Below are 22,445 nucleotides of genomic sequence, written 5' to 3' on the forward strand. Positions count from 1 at the left end.
GTATGATAACAGCTGAATTTAATATACAAATAAATCTGAATAAATACAAATGTGTTTATTTGCAAAGCAATATAATGCTAGCTGAATAACTAATATAACTTATATGAGGCTATTAAATCCAAGTGTTACATTAAGCATCTTTAAATAAAAATCTGTGATAAATCATGTGATCCATTGATCAACAAATGAAATACATGTGCTTAGTGACTGAACTACATCCCAGCGTAGCAGTGTACAGAGCCGCCGTCAGCCCTCCCCTCCCCCTTGCATCATCATCATAACACGGAAGCAGTAGGCAGACAGTGGGGGGCAGGAGAGGCGCAGACACAGGGAGGGAGGTGAAGACAGGCCAAAACAGCATCACAGACAGACACACAGAAAGGTGTTAACAGTCACAGAGAGGTAAGGGTACACAGGTAGACACAGACACAGACACAGAGCGAGCATCATGGCGCTGATCCCCTCGCAGGTTCTCCGGGTCGCCATCCTGCTGTCTTACTTCTCCATCCTGTGCCACTACAAAGCGTTAGACATGCCGGCACACCAGACCTACGGAGGCAGCTGGAAGTTCCTGACCTTCATCGACCTGGTGAGATTTCACATTCCCTTTATATTCACCCGGTGAGAGAGCTGCACGAGCTGCAGGGTCGGTGCTTCATGTTGTGGTCACATCTGAATGAGTGTTCATCATTTCCGCCTCCCTGCTCTCACGGTTCCGGTGTTTAATTCATCGTTAACCGGAAAGGAGTTCATCAAACTGCACCAGTTAGACTCCACTGGGACTGGAGACGCTTTCAAAGCTCCCAGCGTGGTTAACTGGTGAGCTCGCTGTGTGTGTACATGTGTGTGTAGTGACTGAATCGGAACAGGTGTTGTGGTGCAGAATGACTCCTGTCACAAATCCTCCACCTCCGCGGGAGCGCGCCGCGCGTGCACCATCGATTGTAAAAGAATCTGAATCAGCTTCAGTGGCCAAGCATGTGTGCACATAACAAGACATTTCACTCTGTTATTACTCAGATACAGACATGCAGCTAAGCTAAACAAGGGTAATATAAGCATTATATATATATATATATATATATATATATATATAATATATATATATATATATATATATATATAATCAGTGACATCTTTAAAATCACTTCTTAAATCTTATCTGTTTCTTATCTAAATCCTTTTATTAGTTTTAGCACATTGCTTAATTAATATATGTTTCTATTTGTAACGTAATTCAATTTTTTATAATTTTTCGTCAGGGTGGTATGTGACGGTTCTAGATGACAAATGAGACATTCAGTCGTGACTAACAAAAATAATACAAACAGGATACTAGAGATTCGTACAAGAGGGGGGGGCAGCACCAGTCTCAATCCACCAAAAATAGTAAACAATAATAAAATTAAATTTGAATAAATAAACACATTAAAATTGACAGTGAAAATCATATATATAAAAAAGAATGAATACAAAAACAAAAAAATTGGCAGGGCAAGACAAAACAAAAACCACACTTCCAGGCCCCCAGACCATACAAAATAATTCCAAAAATACCCCCATGATTGGTCCTTGAGCATGGTTAATCATCCCAATCAACATAGATTTATAAGAGACAGTTTTTATCATGTAGTTGACCCATTCCTTTACTTCCATGGGCTTCATTGACTTCCAGTACTTGAGTATAGTTCTAGCAGCTGTAGTGACTCCAGGCTTAATGACTGAGAATTCATCCCTTGACACATTATACACCTGTGATCTGTCCCCCAAAACACAGTCTTGGAGACACTGGCAATGTCTTACCTAGCCATTTACTCATGCGTCTAAGAACTGTGCTACAAAAAGGCCGAATAAGTGGACAATAAGCTAATAAGTGGCTAAATAAGAGTGAAGAGCATCAGAATCAGAATCAGAAATACTTTATTGATCTCCCAGGAGAAATTATGATTCATTACAGTTGCTCAGTGGCTCTTAGAAGAAGTAAGAATAAGAGTATGAAATTGAAGTATATAAATTTAAAGTAGTAAAATAAAATAATATAAATGAAACCGTACATTAGCAATGAAAATAAAATGTGCATTATGCTACAGTGTTTAACACGAGTACTTAAGATATTGAAAATATTAAAATATATATCGTCACTCTGCTGGGGCTGTCAGTGTGAAAATTTAACCACGATGTATACGTCAATAGAATAAAAGAAGAATAAGTGTAAACATAAGAAATATGTACATTATGTGCATTGTATGTTGAATGAATATGTACATTCAAGAGATGTTGGTGAGAATAAAGTTGTAAAGGCTACTGAGAAATATTGCACAGTTGAATAATTGTAGAGAATATTGCAGAATCCCACTATCATCCCACCAAAAACAGCTTTACAGGATAATAAAATAATAATAATAATAATAATAATGATAATAATGATAAGAATAATGCTATCAGTCCAGTCAATCTTCAGCTTTGTTTTTTTTGTTCATTTTCTATTTTTTTTCAGGCCCTAGGCTGCTCAAACAGCTAGCCACAGATGTATAGTTGGCTTAGCAATAAAACAAACAATTCATTACACAGTTGTCTGAATATTCATTTAAAAAAGAAGGAAATGACACAGGATAAACAATTTATTTCCATATGCCCTTGAGTAATAGAGATACATTCATCATATACCTGATACATGATCAGCACACTGCTGATTATATAGATGTTTATCAGGGTTTCAGCTCTATTCTAATTTTGCCTTTGTTACAAAATAAGAGTGCGCTGTTGTTAAAGATAACTTCATCCTGTTTTATTAAATCATTCTTCAAATTACTTTAAATGAACCAAATTATCTTGATGAGAATAAGTGTTATATTATTTTAGCCCAAACACAGCATTTTAGTCCAGATAAGTTAAGCCACATTTAAAGAACAGGCCACGGTTAGGATTTCTATTCAGGTAATAGACCTAAAATAAACATATGAATAAAATAGATTCAGGATCAGAGCAGAGCAGATATCAACAGTGAGGTTTTAGAAAAGTTCATAGACAAAAATGTGCACAAAGCACTTTGTATCGGTGCTCTTTACTATACTTGTAAAAGCTTATATGAAGCAGTACATATTAAACTTCATAACCAGTATTATGGATTTGAAGTGAAAGATGAATTAAGGACTTTACAGTGTAATAACCAGTGAAAACTGGAAGAAGACACACAGCTCGTAGTCATCCCAAACAAAGCACGCATACATGAATTCACAAAGAGGCAGCTCTACTAGAGTCTAACTCACTTAAGCTGTCATTCACAAAAATAGCATGTCAGCTTTAGCAATAACCTCACACAGTGTGTTAGCTATGAACTAGCTATAACAAGCTAACCACTTTAGACAAATAGAAAGCAGGATGTTCTTTCTGTTGTGACTAATGTTTCCATTTGAAGAATCAAAGTACATTTTTTGGGTGTTTATTTCAGTAGTAATGTAACAGTATGTGCTGTTGCTCAGCTATGTTTACTGGTGATGCTTTCAAAAGCTCAACATTTAAAAGTGTACAGAGTCTAACAAAATGTAATGCATGTACTTCATTCTTTAATAGAAGAACAAGTATGTGGTTTTGGCTTTGGTTCAGAATTGTTTTTCTAGTGAATTAGCTGTAAAGTGTTCAGCAACAATAAAAACAACAATCACAGCAATTACACTTGGTACAGTTGTAATAAGGCTATGTATCTGTTGAAATATTGATTGATAATAGGCCTGAAAGGATAATAAACATTCTAGTTTTCTTAGCAGCGATTTAGTGAATGCCAAAATGTTTCCCTCTGAAGTGCATACCTGTTCATGTGTGTGTTTTCTTAATTATTATTTTACCAGGAAGTCCCATCAAGATCAAAAATCGCTGTTACAAGAGAGACCTGGCCAAGACAGCAGCCGCACACAAACACAGCTATTGAAAAAAGAAACAAAAAACAGCTATTTAACACCGTGGCCTCTCAAGAAAAACAACCACATGGCTCCATTATCACATTCTTTATGGCTGCCTGAAATTCACTGATGGACGCTTTTGATACTAGATCTTTTTGCAGATAAGTTCATGCCCAAGGTGCACAGTAGGAAAATGCAGTTTCCCCAAGAGCTGTCAAAACCAGGGGTACATTAAAAAGCAACCATTTGTTTGTTTGTGTGTGTGTGTGTGTGTGTGTGTGTGGGTGTGCGTGTGAGAAACAGCTGTGTCATATTTTCCACATTAGACCTCTCCTCCTGGTTAACTGTGCTGTTAATGATCTGTACACACCAGCAGCCAGGAAACACACACACTACTGCAACATCTGGCTCTTAATCATACTCTGTGTGTGAGTGTGTGTTACTGTATGAACATGTGCAATATGAAGCCCTGCGAATTAGAGCTATACACTGACACTCAAACAGTGACATGATTGCTATGAGATCTGTTTCACAGATGCAGGCAATTACATTGCGATTGATTGTGTGTGTTGTTACAGCTCTGAGCCTCATCGCTAGCTGAGTTCTCATAGAAACCACTTATTTATGTAGCAGGCAAGCTAATTCAGGTATCTGACTTTTTTGAGGTTACAAGCAACACACACATCAAGCAGGAAACCAGCTCAGTATTTTTAGACAAAAGGATGATGATACACAATCACACACATCTAACTGGAGGTGAATTGGCATCCGATAGCTGTCTCCCAACGTCCAGCCGTCCCCACACCCAGTGGGTGACACCTGATCCTCCCACCGGTAGATTAGAGGAGAGGAGGGGGAGAGATGAGTGTGTGCATCTTCTCCATGTCACTCTGGAAAAGAGGGTCAGATCCATCGCTGTGAACATATTGATGGGAGTGTTTCATTACACAGAGGAGGAGGAGGAGGAGGAGGAGGTTAAAAGATAGAACTGATCTCTCCCTCGCAACAATTCACTTGATGCTCTGCAGCTCCTTCTGAATTTGAGCATTTGAAATTTCGTGATATGAGTGAACTGTTTATGGCAGGGATGCTCAACTTGCTTTGCTCAGACCAGGAGCCTGTGATAAACAAACATTAATAATATCTACAGTATGAGTATATATAATAAATGAATTGCCTGTTTTCAACCTTTCAACATTTGCTGTCTTCACTCATCTTTGCCAAGAGACAAATCCAGCTGCAGCAGTCCTGCACAGGTCAGGTGTATGCGAGAGCATTTCTAGGATTTGAGGATATTCAGGGCTTAGCCTGGATTTCTGTCAGAGGGGTCCAGGGAATCCTCCACTGGCACTTTTCTTTTTTTTAAAAAAAGTAATCATTTTTTATGCTTATTTTTTGCACTTTGGCACCTTAAACCACAGTTGTAATCAGTTTATTTTTATTGTGAATTAGAAAAAAGTCCCTGGCCACCTGGCACCCTATCTGGGGCCAGATTTGGCCCACAGGCTGCAACTTGAGTGTCACTGTTAATGGTGTATGTGTTATTATATGCATGTATAGTTTAAATACAGTGCAGAAAGGTTACAGTGCTTCCCTCTGTTGGAGAATTTATTTACAGCGGACACCTCCAGAGAGCTCTAACATATAGGCTAGTAGTTGACCGAACAACTGTATTTCCACTCATCTTTCGGAAGATGATGACATCAACTTGTCACAGATTTCTTTATACAGTCATCTGCTCCTCGCACAGTGCTGCCAGTGTCTCCCAGTGACTGTATATAGAGATGGACAACAGGTCTGCAACTTCCTCCATTTGTATGAATTTGAAGCCTAAATATCCCAGATTTGGCCGCTGCCATCTTGCACTGGTGATGTCATTTGGAACCATTAGTCCACGCTGTAGTGTCCAGTTGTGAAGATTTTGGTTAGAAGCTTTTAGTAGTAATTTTTCATGGTAAAAATTCCTTAGCTGCAATGATGGTGCAGAAACGCCAAGATATGGAAGACCCAGATACACTGACTGAGTTTACACCTATACACCTGTCCAACCACTTACGAGCAGCGCTGTTGATCCAGAGAGCACTGGTTGGCACAGACAGCTGTCAGTCCAGACTCCCTTTGTATAGCATCAAATATCTATTTATAACCAAACTTATCAGAAAAGCAAACAGTTGGACATTCAACAGAGTGACCTGAACATTGAGGTTTTAGTTTCGCCCGTATCCCCATACCATCCATTAACATGGAGGGGGTGGGGTTCATGGACTATACTGCAGCCAGCCACAAGGGGGTGTTTAAGATTGTTTTGGCTTCCCTATTTTGGAGCGGTCATGTTGTCCATCTTTATATACAATCTGTGGTGTTTACAGTTCATAGCCTACACTGCTACATGTAGCAACATGCTAACGTCAGGGAAACATGTAGGTATGAACCTGAAAATAATCATAAGCATTATAACCAGGGGCGTAGCCATCATTTCAGAAGTGAGGGGGACAAATTGTTCAGAGGTATATTGAGTGATTGATCATCCTCTCGCATTCAGTTGCACCTCTCCTTAGCGGCTAAAGAACCACATAACCACAAACAGCCACAGGCACCAGGGGACCAACTTTAGTTCTTTAAAATGATATAATATCAAAATCTAAAGTTTTAGCTGCCAAACTCTTGTTGAGTTGACACAGAATGACCCTCGAGCATCTACAGGGTAAGTAGCCAGATAATTAAGTGCCAAATACCTGCCTGATTTCTCCCTATCCCTCTTCTATCTATTGCAATAATATAGATAATACATGTGCAAAGCAAAATTCATAAATAGAATTAAGAATAGTAGTGGTGACATAGCTGTGGAAATTAACCTCAAAGTCACTTTTATGCTCTAGATATTTTCTCTCAGCCAGTTATAATCTCTCCTCACCTGTGAAGACCCTGCATGATCATCCTTGCTGGCCTCTGGTCCACTGTCTCCTCCCTGACCCTGCTCTTTCTATTGAGGCAATAAAGATTTAAAAAAATATGTGCAAAGCAATAGTGAGCACAAGTTCTGCGCAGAAATTAAGGAGGAGTGGGTTTATTCCTAGCATGAAACTAGCTAGCAAGCGATTTAACATAGGTAACAATAACATTAGTGTTCTTGTTAACTAGCTTAACTTGATGTATTAGCATCTATTAATTAGTAATCATTTAGCTAACATTATCTACATGCAACAGCATTACTAAACATACACGGTTTGTTTGGAAGAAACTGTGCAAGGTTTTTTGCTTCTTGCTGGCTGGTTTGCTGAACATGGTTAACACACAGCAGCACTGCCCAGCAGCACATGTCTCATCTGTGCAGTTGATTCAAATCACAACACGACACCATGAGTATGCGTTTAAAGACGGCTCGGAAAAACATGTTATTACATGTTAAAAACGAATTGAACGGCTGTAAAAAGTGCAGGGGACAGAGGGCACAGATACGGAAGTATGGGAGACATGTCCCACGCGTCCGCTACACCCATGATTATAACATCTCACACTGTTAAAAAAAAACCATGTAATTCTGGCATGTTTTGAAGTCCTTTTCATTTTATTCAAACATGAACAGTGCTTACATCGTGTCCAGACACTTACGGCAGCTGCAGCATGTGCTGCCTTTTAAATGGAACTGGCGAGGCTGCATTTTCAGTATGGGAGGTCAAGTACAGGTAGTGTGTCATTCAAGTGGTTGAAGTTTGAGAATACTGTTGCTAGGTGACGGACAATAAAATGGAAAATTGCTCTGCAAGACGGCAAATGATTTTATGTTCGTTGGATTTCACTTTAATTTCAAGAACTTATTTCACAAGCACTGTCATTTAAAAAAGGAATATTACAGTTTGGTAAATTTTAGAAAACTGTTGTAACTTCATGTCAAGTCAGTGTAACAACACTAGTGGAGACAAACAGATTCACTCTCTTTAGCTATTGTTTTTTTAACAATACAAAAGGAGGTGTAATGAGTAGAACATAATGAAAAACGAGTTTGTGTTAAGTTCTGCGATCAGTCAAAGGCTGAGCGGTTATACAAACAGTATAGGTTCATCTACAGTCACTGCTGTGTACTTTGCCAGACATCTGTACAGTTTGTGGTGAATAAACAGAAACCACAAAAACACTCCAGTGGTCATATTTGTGTAACAAACTGGTTCTCCAGCTGGCTGTGTTCGTACATGCTCATCTCAGATTGAAGCCAGTGTCTCCGGCACCTTTTCCTGAGGATGTTGACACGACTTTGGGGTAATGTATGAAATTACCGGCTGAAGTGGAGGAAGGTGAGGCAGGTTAAGGAAAAGTGGGTGTACCACAAAATGCAATGATTGCTTTGATTGCAGTGCAGCTTTTGCTTTAATGTGTGGCTTCTCTCTCTCATCCCCTCTTTTGCTTCCCCTTTCCTCTCTCCACCTCTTTGAAGTGTTTGTCATGTGAAAACGTGTAAGCTGTTGAAGGGCTTGCTGAACTCTCCCTGTCTCTGTCTGCAGGTGATCCAGGCAGTGTTTTTCGGAGTGTGCGTCCTGATCGATGTGTCCAGTCTGCTGACTAAGGGGGGCGACAGCAGGGAGCAGGAGCGGCAGCTGAGGAAACTGATTGGCCTAAGGGACTGGATGATGGCTGTACTGGCCTTCCCTGTTGGAGCGGTGAGCGGATGGATGCACACACACACACACACACACACACACACACAAACACACAATAGCCCGGGGAAGGATCAGCCTGGTTTGCAGGAATCAAAGGCTCAAGTTTATACTGCATCTGCAGTATAATCAGCTCTCTCTCGCATTCCCTGGTTCTCACTACGTCTCTCGCCTCTCTTTGGTCTCTCTGACAGCATGGCCCAGATGTCAGTTCACAAGACTTGTCCTCTCAGATAAACCTCAAAAAACATTTTGTGGATTCAGCATGTGGATGTCCCAAGTGTCAACAGTGCTACATTTACACTTGGCTAGTAAAAATTCCCATAGTAGGTTAGGTCTGGACATCACAGAGGAATCCTTGTCTTCCTCCCTGTGTCAGTGACTTTAACATTAAGACCTTGGTATAACAAGAGAATCAGGACATTTATTTAGATGCTTTGTCCGTCACATGGCTTCAGTTAGCTACAGGCTGTCTCTTAAAAAGCCATCAGGTTTGAGGGTTTGCGTAACAGCAAAAATAAACCATTTAACGGCATCTCTGAGTTATATAAAGGATTATTTGTCAGCAAACACACTGCTTGACAAAATGTGGGAGAGAGAACAAGAGCGTTGGGGGGATACGAGGCATTAAGTCTCTCAACAGGAAGATTTGTTGTTGACGCAGATGGAGTGGGCAGGTTGTAATAAGTAAAAGTCTTTGCATAACTATAACAAGGTTATGGCTTGAGGTACAAAACAATGAATAATTAAAGATAATAACAATTGTGAATTGTTAAAAATACCATCAAGTATTGAGATGATTAGTTGACTAATCAAATACACAATCGCAAGTGAGTCTAAGTTAGAGATCAGTTTAGAAAACTTGCCAAAATATCTGTTTAGTAGCTGTTCTAGAGCTTCCAATAACATGGTCTTCATTAGCAGATGGAATTTTCCCAGTTGTCATGTAAATGTTTAAATTTTTCTTTTTTTTTCTGACCACGTAAAGGTCCAGTGTGTAGGATTTACAGTAGGGGCATCTATTGGCAGGAATGGTGTAGTATTAATAACTATGTTTTCTTTAGTTTATAATAATAATCACCTAAAATGAAGAAGTGTTGTTTTCGTTGCTTTAAAATGAGCCGTTCATATCTATATACAGAGTAGGTCCACTTCCACAGAGTCTGTCATGTTGTTCTACATTAGCTCAGAATGGTTAAGTCAAACTGAAGTAGTTCTACCACACACTTGTCACATGGGAGAAGTTTCATCTCTGCAACCTCACTGCAAGATGCCACTAAATCCTACACATTGGACCTTTGAGGACTTTTCATCCATATTGGCTAAAAATTCTTGACCTTGAAAACAGCAGTTGTGAAAACAGTCTCACCACAAGGTCCATTTCCTAGCTGTTGTGGAGCTTTTGATCATATCACCTTATCTTCATCAGCACATGGAGTTTTAAACCAACTGGTTCGAAAGTCGAGAATGAACTTTGAAACTCCATTTTGAAAAGGTTTCATCAAGGAAAACTGCCAAACAGTACCCTGTGACGGAATCTGCAAGCTCATGTTTTATTCCCAGACTCCAGAGAGACCAGACTGATTTTCATCCCACCTTGCCCACTTCGGGTCAATCACAGTCATTTATCTAATATGGTGCGGGTTTGACAAGATGATTGAGATCTTGCAGACACTTTGTCCGTCATGTTTGGCTTGCGCACCCTTGCTCTGGGGATACTACAGTGAGCATAAACCTATTTTGGCAAATAGAGTACTTTATTTGATACCCAAAATATGAATGGAGTAGCGTGTAGTGTAGCCATACTTTCGAATGTTTTGGCAGCATTTTGGCATGCTGAACTGCCAACTCGGTCAAATACATCATGATCAACTTCACCATACCATCGGATGTTAGCTGCTGCTGCTGTGTTTACTTGTGTTACCTGAGCAAACAATGAACTGACCGTTTCCCTGGAGAAGAGCAGCTCCCGAAATGGCAGCAACAGAAAGTTTGCTGATCCAGCGGAGAGTCGGCGTGGTCTGGGATCAAACCTGTGGTGCAAAAAAGATCAAATGCAGGTATTATCTGACTGGAGATGTTTGGATACTACTTGGTACTGGGCTAAAGGTAGCAATACGTAGTCCTGCTTAGTTAAGAGGGATGCCGTGGAGGCATTTTTTGAAAACAACCAAAGTGGCTGCACCTGATGTAGATCTTTATGTTAAAATACTGTCCTCAGATTCAGATGGCAAAACACCAACACTCATTCATAGACATATTGGTGTTACATTATCACAGCTTGTCTCTGCACGCTGTAGTCTGTTTACGTTTGTCTGCAGCTCAGCGCTATATCACATTTTTTTTCCTGATTGGTTGTAGGTCTATCTAATTACGTCCAGAGGCATTTTGATCTAATCGAAAATGAAATGAGAGGTCTCAGACTAATTTGCATTTGTGAATTGGTCAGGTGATGCCAGGCTAACCAAACAGCTCCTCATTCAAGCTCTTCAAATGAGGGAGTTTGCTGTTTTTCTGTTTTGTATTAATCTAGATTAAATGTCTTTGGGTTTTTGACTGTCGATGAGACAAAATGAGGAATGTGAAGATGTCCTTGCAGCAAATCAAACAAATAATCAATAATTAGTATATGAATGAATCATACTTGACGCTCAGTGAAATCCCAGTTAAGTCTTGCTCTGAATAAACAGAACAGAGGAAACAGTGTCGAGTCGTCCTCTGTTGCTTCAGACAGCCAGACGGTGACCCCCGTCTGATCCTCGGGCTGTTCTCACTACGCTGGCAGACTCCACTCACATGGTTCTGCCTCTCTTTTACACACGCACACACACACACACACACACACACACACACACACACACACACACACACACTTATTCAAGACTTCAGTTGGCAAGGTGCCCTGTAGCTGCTGCACTGAAGAACTTGTATGGCTGTCTGACCACAACCATATCCCAGGTTTGACACACGTGTGTACACACACACACACACACACACACACACACACACACACAGAGTCATGAATATGCATACTATACACACACAGTTGATAACTAACTGCCCTAAGCAACCAGGGTGCCAGTTAGATAGCTGCCACAGTCGAGGCTGCAACACACACCTACTCTCTCTGACCCGTAGACATACACACCTATAGAAGCAGTCAGCTGGCATGGTGCCATGTGTGTGTGAGTTGGGCACAGAGTTCAGTTTACACACAGTACAATAGACATGATTATCACTACAGCTAATGTCTGGAAACCTAGCCTGACTGATATGGAAAGAGCGTGTGTGAGTGTGTGTGCCCGCATATGTGTGTAGCGTTCAGGTGCCTGCACAGGTGGGTAGGTACATATAGTGCTGTCTGTATATACCTGTGCATGCATGTCCATATGGGCATCTCTGTATGTGTAGGGCAGTGTGGAAACTAGAGGAAGTCAGTGTGTATATGTGACACACAGGGACAAAGTGTGTGTGTGTGTGTGTGTGTGTGTGTGTGTGTGTGTGTGTTTTTCCCTGCCTCTACCGGCTTGTTGAAAGCAGAGAACATGCCGGTCAGGCTACAATAGAGGGGGTTGGTTCAGATGCCTCGAACTGGAACCCAGATGACAGTCAGGTAATTCCACCCCCGTCCTGCAGAACATGGTCTGGCCCACGTCCAAACAGCCTGCTGGAGATACATTAGACCAAGAGTTTGTTAGCTTATGGTGCATGCAGGATATGTTTGATGGAAGGTGGCCATCTAGTTGTTGTTAACATGCTTCTCTAACCATTGAACCACAACCACAGTGTAAAAGGGATGAGAACATAGTGTCATTTTCTGTCCTAAATAAAACACTGTGCAAAGGCTGCATTAGAAAATGTTCTAATTCTTAAAACTCTACTGAAGCAGCACGTGCAGCTTATTGTGTTCTTACACAGGGCTCAACAATAAGGATTGCCCGATTGCCCGGGGCAAGTAAAACTCACGGCCGGGCATGTAAACTAACAACTCACTTGCCCGATCGGGCAAGTTGCTAAAAATAGTAAAAGTTAATAACTAACTGATAAAATAAATGTATTTTAAAACGTGCTCTTCTGCTCTGATGCAGCGGTCTCTCTGCCTGAAGTCACAGGCACAGCTGTGTAACAATAGGCTCGTTCGAGATGAACTGCGCCTCGCCTGAAAAGTAGACGAGAGCAGGCGGCCGCAGCGGGGGCCGGTGACAAAAAGCCGCAGTGAAGTCGGACAGTTTCCCGACAGTTTCCAGCAGCCTTCAGTCCGTACAGGAAGTCACAGACACACTAACACCCTGTCTGGAATGATGTCAGTTCATTAAAAAAGTGATCAGGCCCATTTATCAGTTTGTTTTCACCATCAGTCACACAACATGTTTTCTGTTCACAGAATAAACCTTCAGATCAGACAAATACAATCTTAATCTCTAAAATACAACAAAAATGAGTAGTTTATCTAAAACGTCATCTTGTTGAGTCGACATCTAAACCAATGAGCTGTTAGATCAGGTGAGAGCCAGGCGGTGCAGTCGGTGGAGAGCAACTGCAGCGCCTGGCTCTAAAAACTGCGGCTGCCTCGCTCTCGCGGCTTTATCGCTGTCCACTTTTGTAATACGTCAGAGCAAGTCGGGATGAAGTTGGACACAAAACTAACCGGCATGCATTGTGCGCCGATCGCCGGTGATTGAATCTGCGCAGGCCTGGCTCATCTCGAACGAACCTAATGTCCTGCCCACAGCGCCCATTGATATTATTTTGCGCGACGGACGCTTCATATAATAACATAACAATATACTATTTATGGTGTTATGTCATCGTGTCATTTCTGTCTCTCCATGGTCACGCGTTAACAATTCTCTTCTGCTCTCTGTATCGCGCACGGCGGAGTTCCGCCACACACACAGGTGAGCACGCTAGAGCGGCTCGGACCGCATTTTCCTGACCAAACCTGACCCCGAGCCCGGTGCAGTTTGTCAGCTGACAAAGTTATTGAAATGGACAGTGTGTAAATAACCACCAACAGACTGCTGTAACGCACAGACAAACACGCTGCTCGCACAGCAGCTCAGCACGGCACTCATGCAGAGCTTGTGTTGCATTCAGGCGTTGTCACGTAAATAACAACTTCCAACACTTAAATAGGTCATAGCACAAAACAGCAGCATGTCAAGTGACTTTTTACTTTATTATATTCAATAAAATTGTATGTTCCTAAATCTTGAGACACCTCATATGTAAGCTAGACAGACATTTCATCTGCTCATTACTGTGCACACACGTACTGTATGTACTTAGTCCTAAAGAGCCCTTCTGGTGCCAGTAGATACATAGAAACATCCCAGCAGGCTGTGCTTTGCAAGCATACAAAAAAGTTTCACGCATGTGAAAATTATTTTTCATGCGTGTGCTTCACCTCCGCTGCTACAACTCCATCCTAGGGGAAACACTGCTGTGTGCGTTTTGTGCAACAGGTGGATGTGGTAGTCTACTGGTAGAGTAGAGAGAGAGCTAAGTAGCGTTGAAGTAGAGTAGAGCAGGGCAGAGAGATGGAAGCAAAATATATTAAACCCGGTGTTAATACAGCAGAACTGGAGAGAGGGGTGAAAAATAAATAGAGGTGGGCATGGCTCAAGTAGGGTGCAAAATTATAGACGGAGAATGATTGACAAATTTTTCACTTTAAGCCCTGACACTGTCATTTTTGTGTAGGAATTAAGCTGCAATACATGACATATGTTGTTTTAATTAATAAATACAGTGTGAGTAAAGATTACATAACATAAAAATAACTGCAGATTTTGTTATTTGATAGCCGCTTAAATTAAACAATTTTTATAGGGCAAGTAAAAACTGACTTCGGGCAAGTAGATCTCTGACCAACTTGCCCGACCGGGCAAGTGAAAAAAAACCTTAGCGTTGAACCCTGTTACAAAACTAGAATTACCACCTTGCGGCTGTATGCCTCCACGAACCAGTTAAGTTGCAGTTACAGTTTAGATCCATGTCTGTCCAGACTCACATGTAGCTATGACAGTAGACACTGCTTCAAATATGGATGTTGCTGCAAGAAGGCTACATATTCTAAAACATGAATGAGTCTCGCACATCTTCAACCCGTCAGCACAGAAGACATGTACAGTCAGCATAGTGTCAAGATGGGCACCCAAGATTAATGTCACCAATTCAGTATCTGAACAAATGTCTCCCCTTCTGTTCCTGAGATATGATGTTGAGTAATGGCCAGAAAGGTGTTTTTGCAGAACATTATGATGTCACAGTGAAGCTGACCTTTGACCTTTTGGATATAAAGTATCAGCACTTCATCATTTCATTTTAAAAATGTGCTAAAAAGTCATAATATAGTATGTCAGGAAAAGTGTCAAAAAAAGTCATAGTGTAGCGTATCGTAAAAATGTGCTAAAAAAAGTTGTAGTATAGTTTATCGTAAACGTGTTAAAGAAAGTAGTAGTATAGTTTATTGTAAACGTGCTAAAAAAAGTAGTAGTATAGTTTATCGTAAAGATGTGCAGGAAAAAAAGTAGTTGTATAGTTTTTTGTAATAATGTGAAAAAAAAAGTCTTGTACAGTATATCAGGAAAAAGTGACAGGAAAAGTCATAGTGAAAAATTGTGCTAAAAAAGTCACATTATAGCATGTCGTTAAATTTTGCTAAAAAGTCACAGTATAGCATGTCGTAAAATTGTGCTAAAAAAGTTACAGTATAGCATGTCGTAAAATTGTGGTAAAAAAGTCACAGTATAGCATGTCGTTAAATTGTGCTGAAAAGTCACAGTATAGCATGTCGTAAAATTGTGCTAAAAAAGTTACAGTATAGCATGTCGTAAAATTGTGGTAAAAAAGTCACAGTATAGCATGTCATAAAATTGTGCTAAAAAAAAGTCATAGTATAGCATGTCGTTAAATTGTGCTAAAAAGTCATAGTATAGCATGTCGTTAAATTGTGCTAAAAAAGTCACAGTATAGCATGTCGTAAAATTGTGCTAAAAAAGTCACAGTATAGCATGTCGTTAAATTGTGCTAAAAAGTCATAGTATAGCATGTCGTTAAATTGTGCTAAAAAGTCACAGTATAGCATGTCGTAAAATTGTGGTAAAAAAGTCACAGTATAGCATGTCGTAAAATTGTGGTAAAAAAAAGTCACAGTATAGTATGTCATGCCTTGTGCCACGGCTGTCGCCAGCACAGAGGCATGAAGAGCTTTTCATTAAGATCACCAATGTCCTTGCAACACTTGACTACATTTCAAAAGAGAAAAAGTAGTTAACTGCACTCCCACAGAAATGTCTACAACAACTTATACCTCCCAGAAGACTTTTAAAAGACTTTAAAGACTGATGTCTGACACACACTCACATCGAAAGACAATTTGAGTCTTTTGTCATACACTACAAGATTTTGTAAAGATTTGGGGTCTTGCAGGGTCGCTATTTACAAGACTAAAACTAGATTCCTTTTGAGGTCATTTCCTACTACGGGTTGGAAAATATTAAGCCAAACTCCCAGCATCCATTGATTAGCTGTGGCATTTTACTGGGAGGAGACCATAGAAATGAGAGGTGAATTTCTCATTAATATAAGTGCTGGTTGGTGGATCAGATACATGCCGAATTAAACACTGACTTTTGTTCACTCCACAACCCTCCTTTCACTCACTAAAAAAGAACAAACTCGTTCACATTCTTGCCTCCTTCTTGTTCGATGGTTTGCTGCTTCATGTTTGGTGCTGGAGTGAGCGCAGCTACTCTTCACTATTTGCATGAAGCAAGACTACAAACTCACAAATTTTATTTTTTATTATTTTATTAAACATGTGTAAATTTGTTGGACTGGCAAGTAGAGAAAAGTTCTGAGTTTTATGACCACTTTACTCATGATTTTATTCCGACTTTGGAAATTTGTCTGCAACCATGAAATTACTTGGAAAGTCGTCTGGTGTAAAGACAGAAACACCCCCCTCATACAGTGTAATAACTGTGAGGAGAGGATATGAGGATTCTTATCACTGACCTGACAGCACAAGAGAAAGCTGGTAACCAGCAGCAGGTCAATAATACACACTTATCATCAGTGTTTCTGTACAGCATGCTGTATGAGGACTACAGTGCACTGTTTGCTAACCTTGTGTTCGTCTTCCTCTCCAGTTTGTGGTGTTCACTTTCTGGACTCTCTACCTGTACGACAGAGACCTGGTCTACCCCAGACTACTGGACAACTTCATCCCTCAGTGGCTTAACCACGGCATGGTGAGTCTTATTGTCTGTGCTGATGCTGACATTGTCATTATTAACTTTGATTTAACCAGGAAAGTACCTCACTGAGATTACAATGATGTTACAAATGTAAGAATGTATCATGACAAAAATTAAAACATATCTGCAATAAATATATTAAAAACCCGAGGATTAATATAAAGCAGTAAAAGACCCCATAGCAGACACAGTGGAGGGACTCTATCAGAGTTTGGTTATGCAAAACCTTACTTGCTTCACACCCGCAAAGCTCAGCACTAAAACTGAATCATCTCAAGTAATTATTTACAAATGAACTCCAGATGGTCTTTGGATTAATGCATGAACACCATAGACTGTAAAAATAATAATAATAAACATAGCTACTGTGACATCATCCATTGTTTTGTGGACTGCTGTTTTGAAGCTTTGAGTTTGACATTTTGGCTGTTGCCATCTTGGCTTTTTGGAGCCTGAAGTGATCATATTAGGACAAGAAGGTGGAGCTATGGAGGAGCGGGGGGTTGGATCTGACTCATAGACTGTAGAGATGCCTCGCAGCTTTTCTCATGTAACTTTAAGCCTTGATAAAATGTAAATAGGTGAGTTATATAATAATTGATCCTCCATACAATTGTCATGAATGTTGAAATTAGCTATAGAGACCAAAACTGTTTTTCCCAGGCTTTAAACATGTTTATTTCCATCTTAAAATTGGGCATTTTAACATGGGTGTCTATGGGGATTGACTCACTTTTGGAACCAGCCTCAGGTGGCCATTAGAGGAACTGCAGCTTTCGGAACTTGGATGTTGGCTTCACTTTTCAGCCCTCCACAGGTTGCTGCTTGGTGAATTACTCCCAAGTTGGGATATAGAGTGTCTCTACTATTTGAGTGGATGTTTAATAATAAACTTAAACAAATACTGTACAGAAGTTAGAAATAATATTTTCTAAATATTTATCAGTTACTTTTTGAACTCCAGAAATCGCAGTCTTCACATCGGCATAAATTAGATCAGCTGCACGGCACATATTCAAAAAGAGATTATATCCCCTTTAAAGCTGGTTCACCTGCTAACCAAAGCACGGAGAATTATGAGGGCTAAACAGCATCACTGATCTGTTTTAATAATGGTTCTGGAATAGTCTCTGGAATAGTCTCTGGCCTAGCTGCGCTAAAAACACAAAACCACAGAATCCGTCAGCATGTTTGAACCTGTTTGTTACAACATAATCTTCACTTCACCTGTTCAACTGACTTCAGCACATCAGATAAGAGACACCTCACTTTCCTGCTGTTATTACAGACGTGAACTAAACATATACATGGCATTGAAAATATAAAGTTTTGGCCTGGCAGGGGTCCTGATGGCCTGGCAGCCCAACAGCCATGTTCAATTATAACACTGAAGAAAACACTGGTATAAGTAGGACTGCTAAAATTAATTTAAGACTGCAACTGTTTTTTTAGGGCTGCCTGCATGTAATTTATTTTCACCCATGCTGATGAAATTTATCTACATAAACCCGCAGTTGTTAAAGGGTTGGATCACGGGGTCAAGTGCAGGACTCCTATCTTCCCCTCTGGTCTGGGTTTGCCTCAGGGCCCCCAGAAGGAGCTGGAGAAGAAGCCCATCTAAGCGAGCTTACTCAGCCTGCTGCAATAAAATGATTGATTGACTGATGGTTGCTTTTACAACTCCACATGGCCTGACATGTAAAATAAGTCCTACTTGGATCATTACTCATATCAGTTGATCATAACCTCCATAAAGTACTTGATAAGTCTTATCAGTGGTCAAAGCTGGTGCTGGTGAACCTCTGAATTTGAATAGAGTCAGCGGCGGATCGCTGGCTTTGATTTGCCATCAAGAGGAAGTGGGTTTAATCTAATGTTTAGACAGCGACTGACACGCTGCGCTGCGTGTCGACCGACTGATAACACCGTCGGCTGTGTGTGTGTGTTTAAATCAGCCTCTGAGATCAGAAAATGTTCCAGGACTTTGGCTGTAATATGCAAAACCTCCTCATGAAGCTTCCTCCTGCCAGAACACAGAGCACCGAGCGGCAGAGTGTGTGTGTTTAAAAAATGATCATTCCCGCAACACTACTTTAATTGAAAGAGACAAAGGCAGTGTGTGTCTGCTTGACTCTTCTCATACTCCAGAAGATGATGTAATGGCTGAGTGGTTGCTATGGTGGCGTTGCCAAGGACCAAAACAACCAGAACACCATCAACAGCCTTGTGTGTGTGTGTGTGTGTGTGTGTGTGTGTATAAGAGAGAGAATGAGAGAGACAGAAAACGTGAGGAAGTTTGTGCATGTGTGAATGCCTTTGTGAAACACTCTGTGTGTGTGTGTGTGTGTGTGTGTGTGTGTGTGTGTGTGCGTGCGTGCGTGTGAGTGTGCGTGTGCGTGTGCGCGCGAGTCCAGTCTGGTTGTAAATATTTTTCGCTATTCCATGGTATCACTGTTGTTTGTCTATACTGGCTGCCACGGCAACCATGTCGCCATTCCCATCGGAGGAGGGAGGGGTCGAGTGATGTAGAGTGAGGAGAGAAAGAGTGCATTATCTAAATGAATCTGTTTAACAGTCAAGCCAGTACAATAATTAGAGGTGAATGAGTGGTTTTACAAAGATCTGTTACTAATATTCTCTATAATACAGATAATTATGCTTATGAATTCATTACATCAGTAATTTAGTAATATTGTCCTGTATGCACGAAACAGTGTTATCACCAGTGAAAAAGAAAGAAGTGATACATAGACAACACCATAATCAATCTAGTAAACATAACCATAGACATATGTATTTAGACACCCCATTGACTGTGTCAGCCCCTGGCAGTGATGCTTCAACAGAGACGCCATGTTGGAGAGTGCAAGATTTGCCTGTAAACGAATGCAAGCAAACAGGGGAGCTGATTTTTGGATAAAAAGCACTATAATGTTTATATTTCTCAAGTGATTACAATGAGTCATTTTTATTTTCAAGGGTTTATGATCTACATGTAGTGTCTCCAGTTAATTATAATCTCAATATATCCACTTTATTCCTGAGGGTACTACTGTAGAAATGATTATGTGTGCAACTTCCTGTGAGATAGCGGAAGTAGCAGTAAGCTAGTTAGTCCCATAGACTGTCTGTGGTTAGTTCCAGTGGCTACTCTTGGTGGCTAACCACCAACACTGGTTCTTTTCCAAACAAATTTGCCTTCAGTTTAGCAAATACTGATTTATTTTTTAGCAAACATTTCACTAATGTTAACGTAGCATTTTCTAAAATGTTTTTGCGGAGCTCTGTTGCACTGTCCATGTCTGTAACGGCAAACAACCAGTCCAAGCTAATTTTTTGTCTGTAGCAACTATGTGTTGAACATGTGACCAGAACACAAAGGGATTGTTCCTGTTGCCAAAGGTACCATTGATATGAGAAATAAGTTTCACGAGACATAGCGAATATAGTTTTAAATCATAATTTGCAGAAAAGGATGACACCTAGACTGACAGGTCCGTCACTCAACAGCAGTACATGATATCCCTGCCTTTCCCCATCTGACTTCATTCTCAAACTACAGTAGGAAATTGCTCGTTATAAAATAAACTCAGCAACATACCTTGAAATATGTATTTAGTCATTAGGGCTGAGAATATGTTACTGATTTACCGTACTTCCTTTATATCATAGAAAAAAACGAATGCCAAAAGTTATTTATTTTACTACTACTTTATATTACTATTACTGCAGCTTCATGTTTCGCTCAGAACAGTTTTAATAAATCATAAGTTGAAATAAGGTGTAAACTGCGACGTTAACGCAGATGAGCGCAGGATTAGCAGGGAAACATCACATTTATTCACTTTACATGGAGCTACAGTTAATATTGAATTATGTTAAATGTTTGCCGAATGTGTAAGTATCTCTTAATAAGTCATCATAAATCATAAATCATCTTTAGAAGGAGCAGATGTTCACTGTAAGCCACCTCGGGTCATGTTAAAGTTAACAATATTATAATGGAGCAATGCAAGCTAACTGCTAGCATGCTTGGTTGAAAAGGAAAAAAAAACAATGCTTTGAGACAGCTGTCAGAGATGGCAGAGGTATGATCACATAATCCCGTCTGAGCTATAACAGGTGGTGTGTTCCACGTTCTATTTCCCAGTTGCTCTTGGAAAGAAGAATAGAGTACTGTCAACAAACTGTTACCATTAGAAATCGCCGGTTTTGGTTCAACACCACAAGTTGCACACATAATTCACGCAAGGTCCCTTGTCACAAGGAATTGTAAAAACTCATCTCTGTCAAAAATGGATTTGTCTTATTTTCCATGGTTAAATACTTCTTAAGATGTCCCAATATAATACCTATAATTACACGTGGAAGAAGACAGCTAATCAGCGTGCTAGCGTGCAAGCTAGCTAACACTGTCTGTTCAACTCCTTAACTGTAACAGAATATAGTAACTTTCACCACTGCTCATTTTAGAAAGCACACCACAAGAAAACATATTCTTTGTTTAGATTATGAAACGGACCATAGATTGTTGTTTCTGTCAGTGCGCTAATGTTAGTGAGCCCTTCATTTTCTCGTGCCTGGAAGGAACCAATCTAAACTCACATCATACAACATAAACAAAGAACATGTTTTTTTTCTATAATCAATAGTGGGGAAATTATTGTATTCTGTTGTGAACAAGGAGTTAATAAGCAGATAGAGTTAGTTAGCTAGTTAAAAGTTGTCTACTTCCACATTTAATTATATTATATAGGGAAGTATTAACCAATGAAAATAGGCCAAATCTACACTTGACAAACCTGAGCTTTTACAATACCTAATGACAAGAAATTATTTTACACCATGAAAATAATTCAGTTTATGTAAGCCTAATACACATGACTCTACTGAGCACCCAGCAGTGACTACAGCCTAAATATCAGGGCCCGTATTCACAAAGATTCTCAGAGTCCTCTCAGAGAGCTCCTAACTTAGCCTAAAAATTCCTACCAAGGAATCTTAGCTTAAGAGTGATTCAGGAAGTTTCTGAGAGCAACTCTGAGCAAGGAGGGGACAGAAACTTTTATCTTAGTGAGGAGGTGTGGTTGACCCCGTTGCTAGGTATGACGCAGTCTTCTAAAAGCTGAGATTGGTTGTTACAAAAAGGAAAAAAGAAAAAAAAAAGCGCTCCTAGTAATGAATGGACAGTGAAATCAACCGATCATAGAACTTAGACTGTATTAAGAAATGTGTAATCGTGAAAATAATTTTACGTCATGATGATGAAACTCAGCAAAATTAAATTAATTGTTACACAGCTTCAGAATGTTTGAATGTACTTCATTCACATGCTGATTATGATATTGATTTGCTTATTGTTATGTTTATTCGCCATGCTGGTAATTTTACTACTAGCTATATGTAAGAAATCTAAAGCAAATAGTCATAAAATCCTCCTAATATGTCACAGAGACTAAGGAATAATGTTCATATAACATACTGATCTCACCGACAACAATAGTACAGCCAGAATATTCGCATTTAAAAAAATATTTTACGGTCCGCAAATCATATTTATGTTTTGAATTTGTGTTTTGGCCTGTTGCGCCACCCACCGCCATCTACCAGTCACACAGTCAGTAGAGTCT

At 40.0% G+C, this 22,445-nt stretch overlaps 1 protein-coding gene across 1 annotated transcript in view; it reads left to right on the forward strand.

The window, feature by feature from the left end:
- The first annotated feature begins 241 nt into the window (after positions 1–241).
- The window catches only part of aig1 (androgen-induced 1 (H. sapiens)), a 35,960-nt gene continuing 13,756 nt past the window's right edge, over positions 242–22,445 (forward strand). Inside the window, exons 1-3 of the mRNA XM_050058974.1 lie at positions 242–589; positions 8,399–8,554; positions 16,708–16,809. Coding sequence (XP_049914931.1) covers positions 449–589; positions 8,399–8,554; positions 16,708–16,809 — 399 coding nt within the window. The 5' untranslated portion in view covers positions 242–448. The remainder of the gene's footprint in view (positions 590–8,398; positions 8,555–16,707; positions 16,810–22,445) is intronic.

Source organism: Epinephelus moara, chromosome 12 (assembly GCF_006386435.1).
Source record: "Epinephelus moara isolate mb chromosome 12, YSFRI_EMoa_1.0, whole genome shotgun sequence".
Lineage (NCBI taxonomy): Eukaryota > Metazoa > Chordata > Actinopteri > Perciformes > Serranidae > Epinephelus > Epinephelus moara.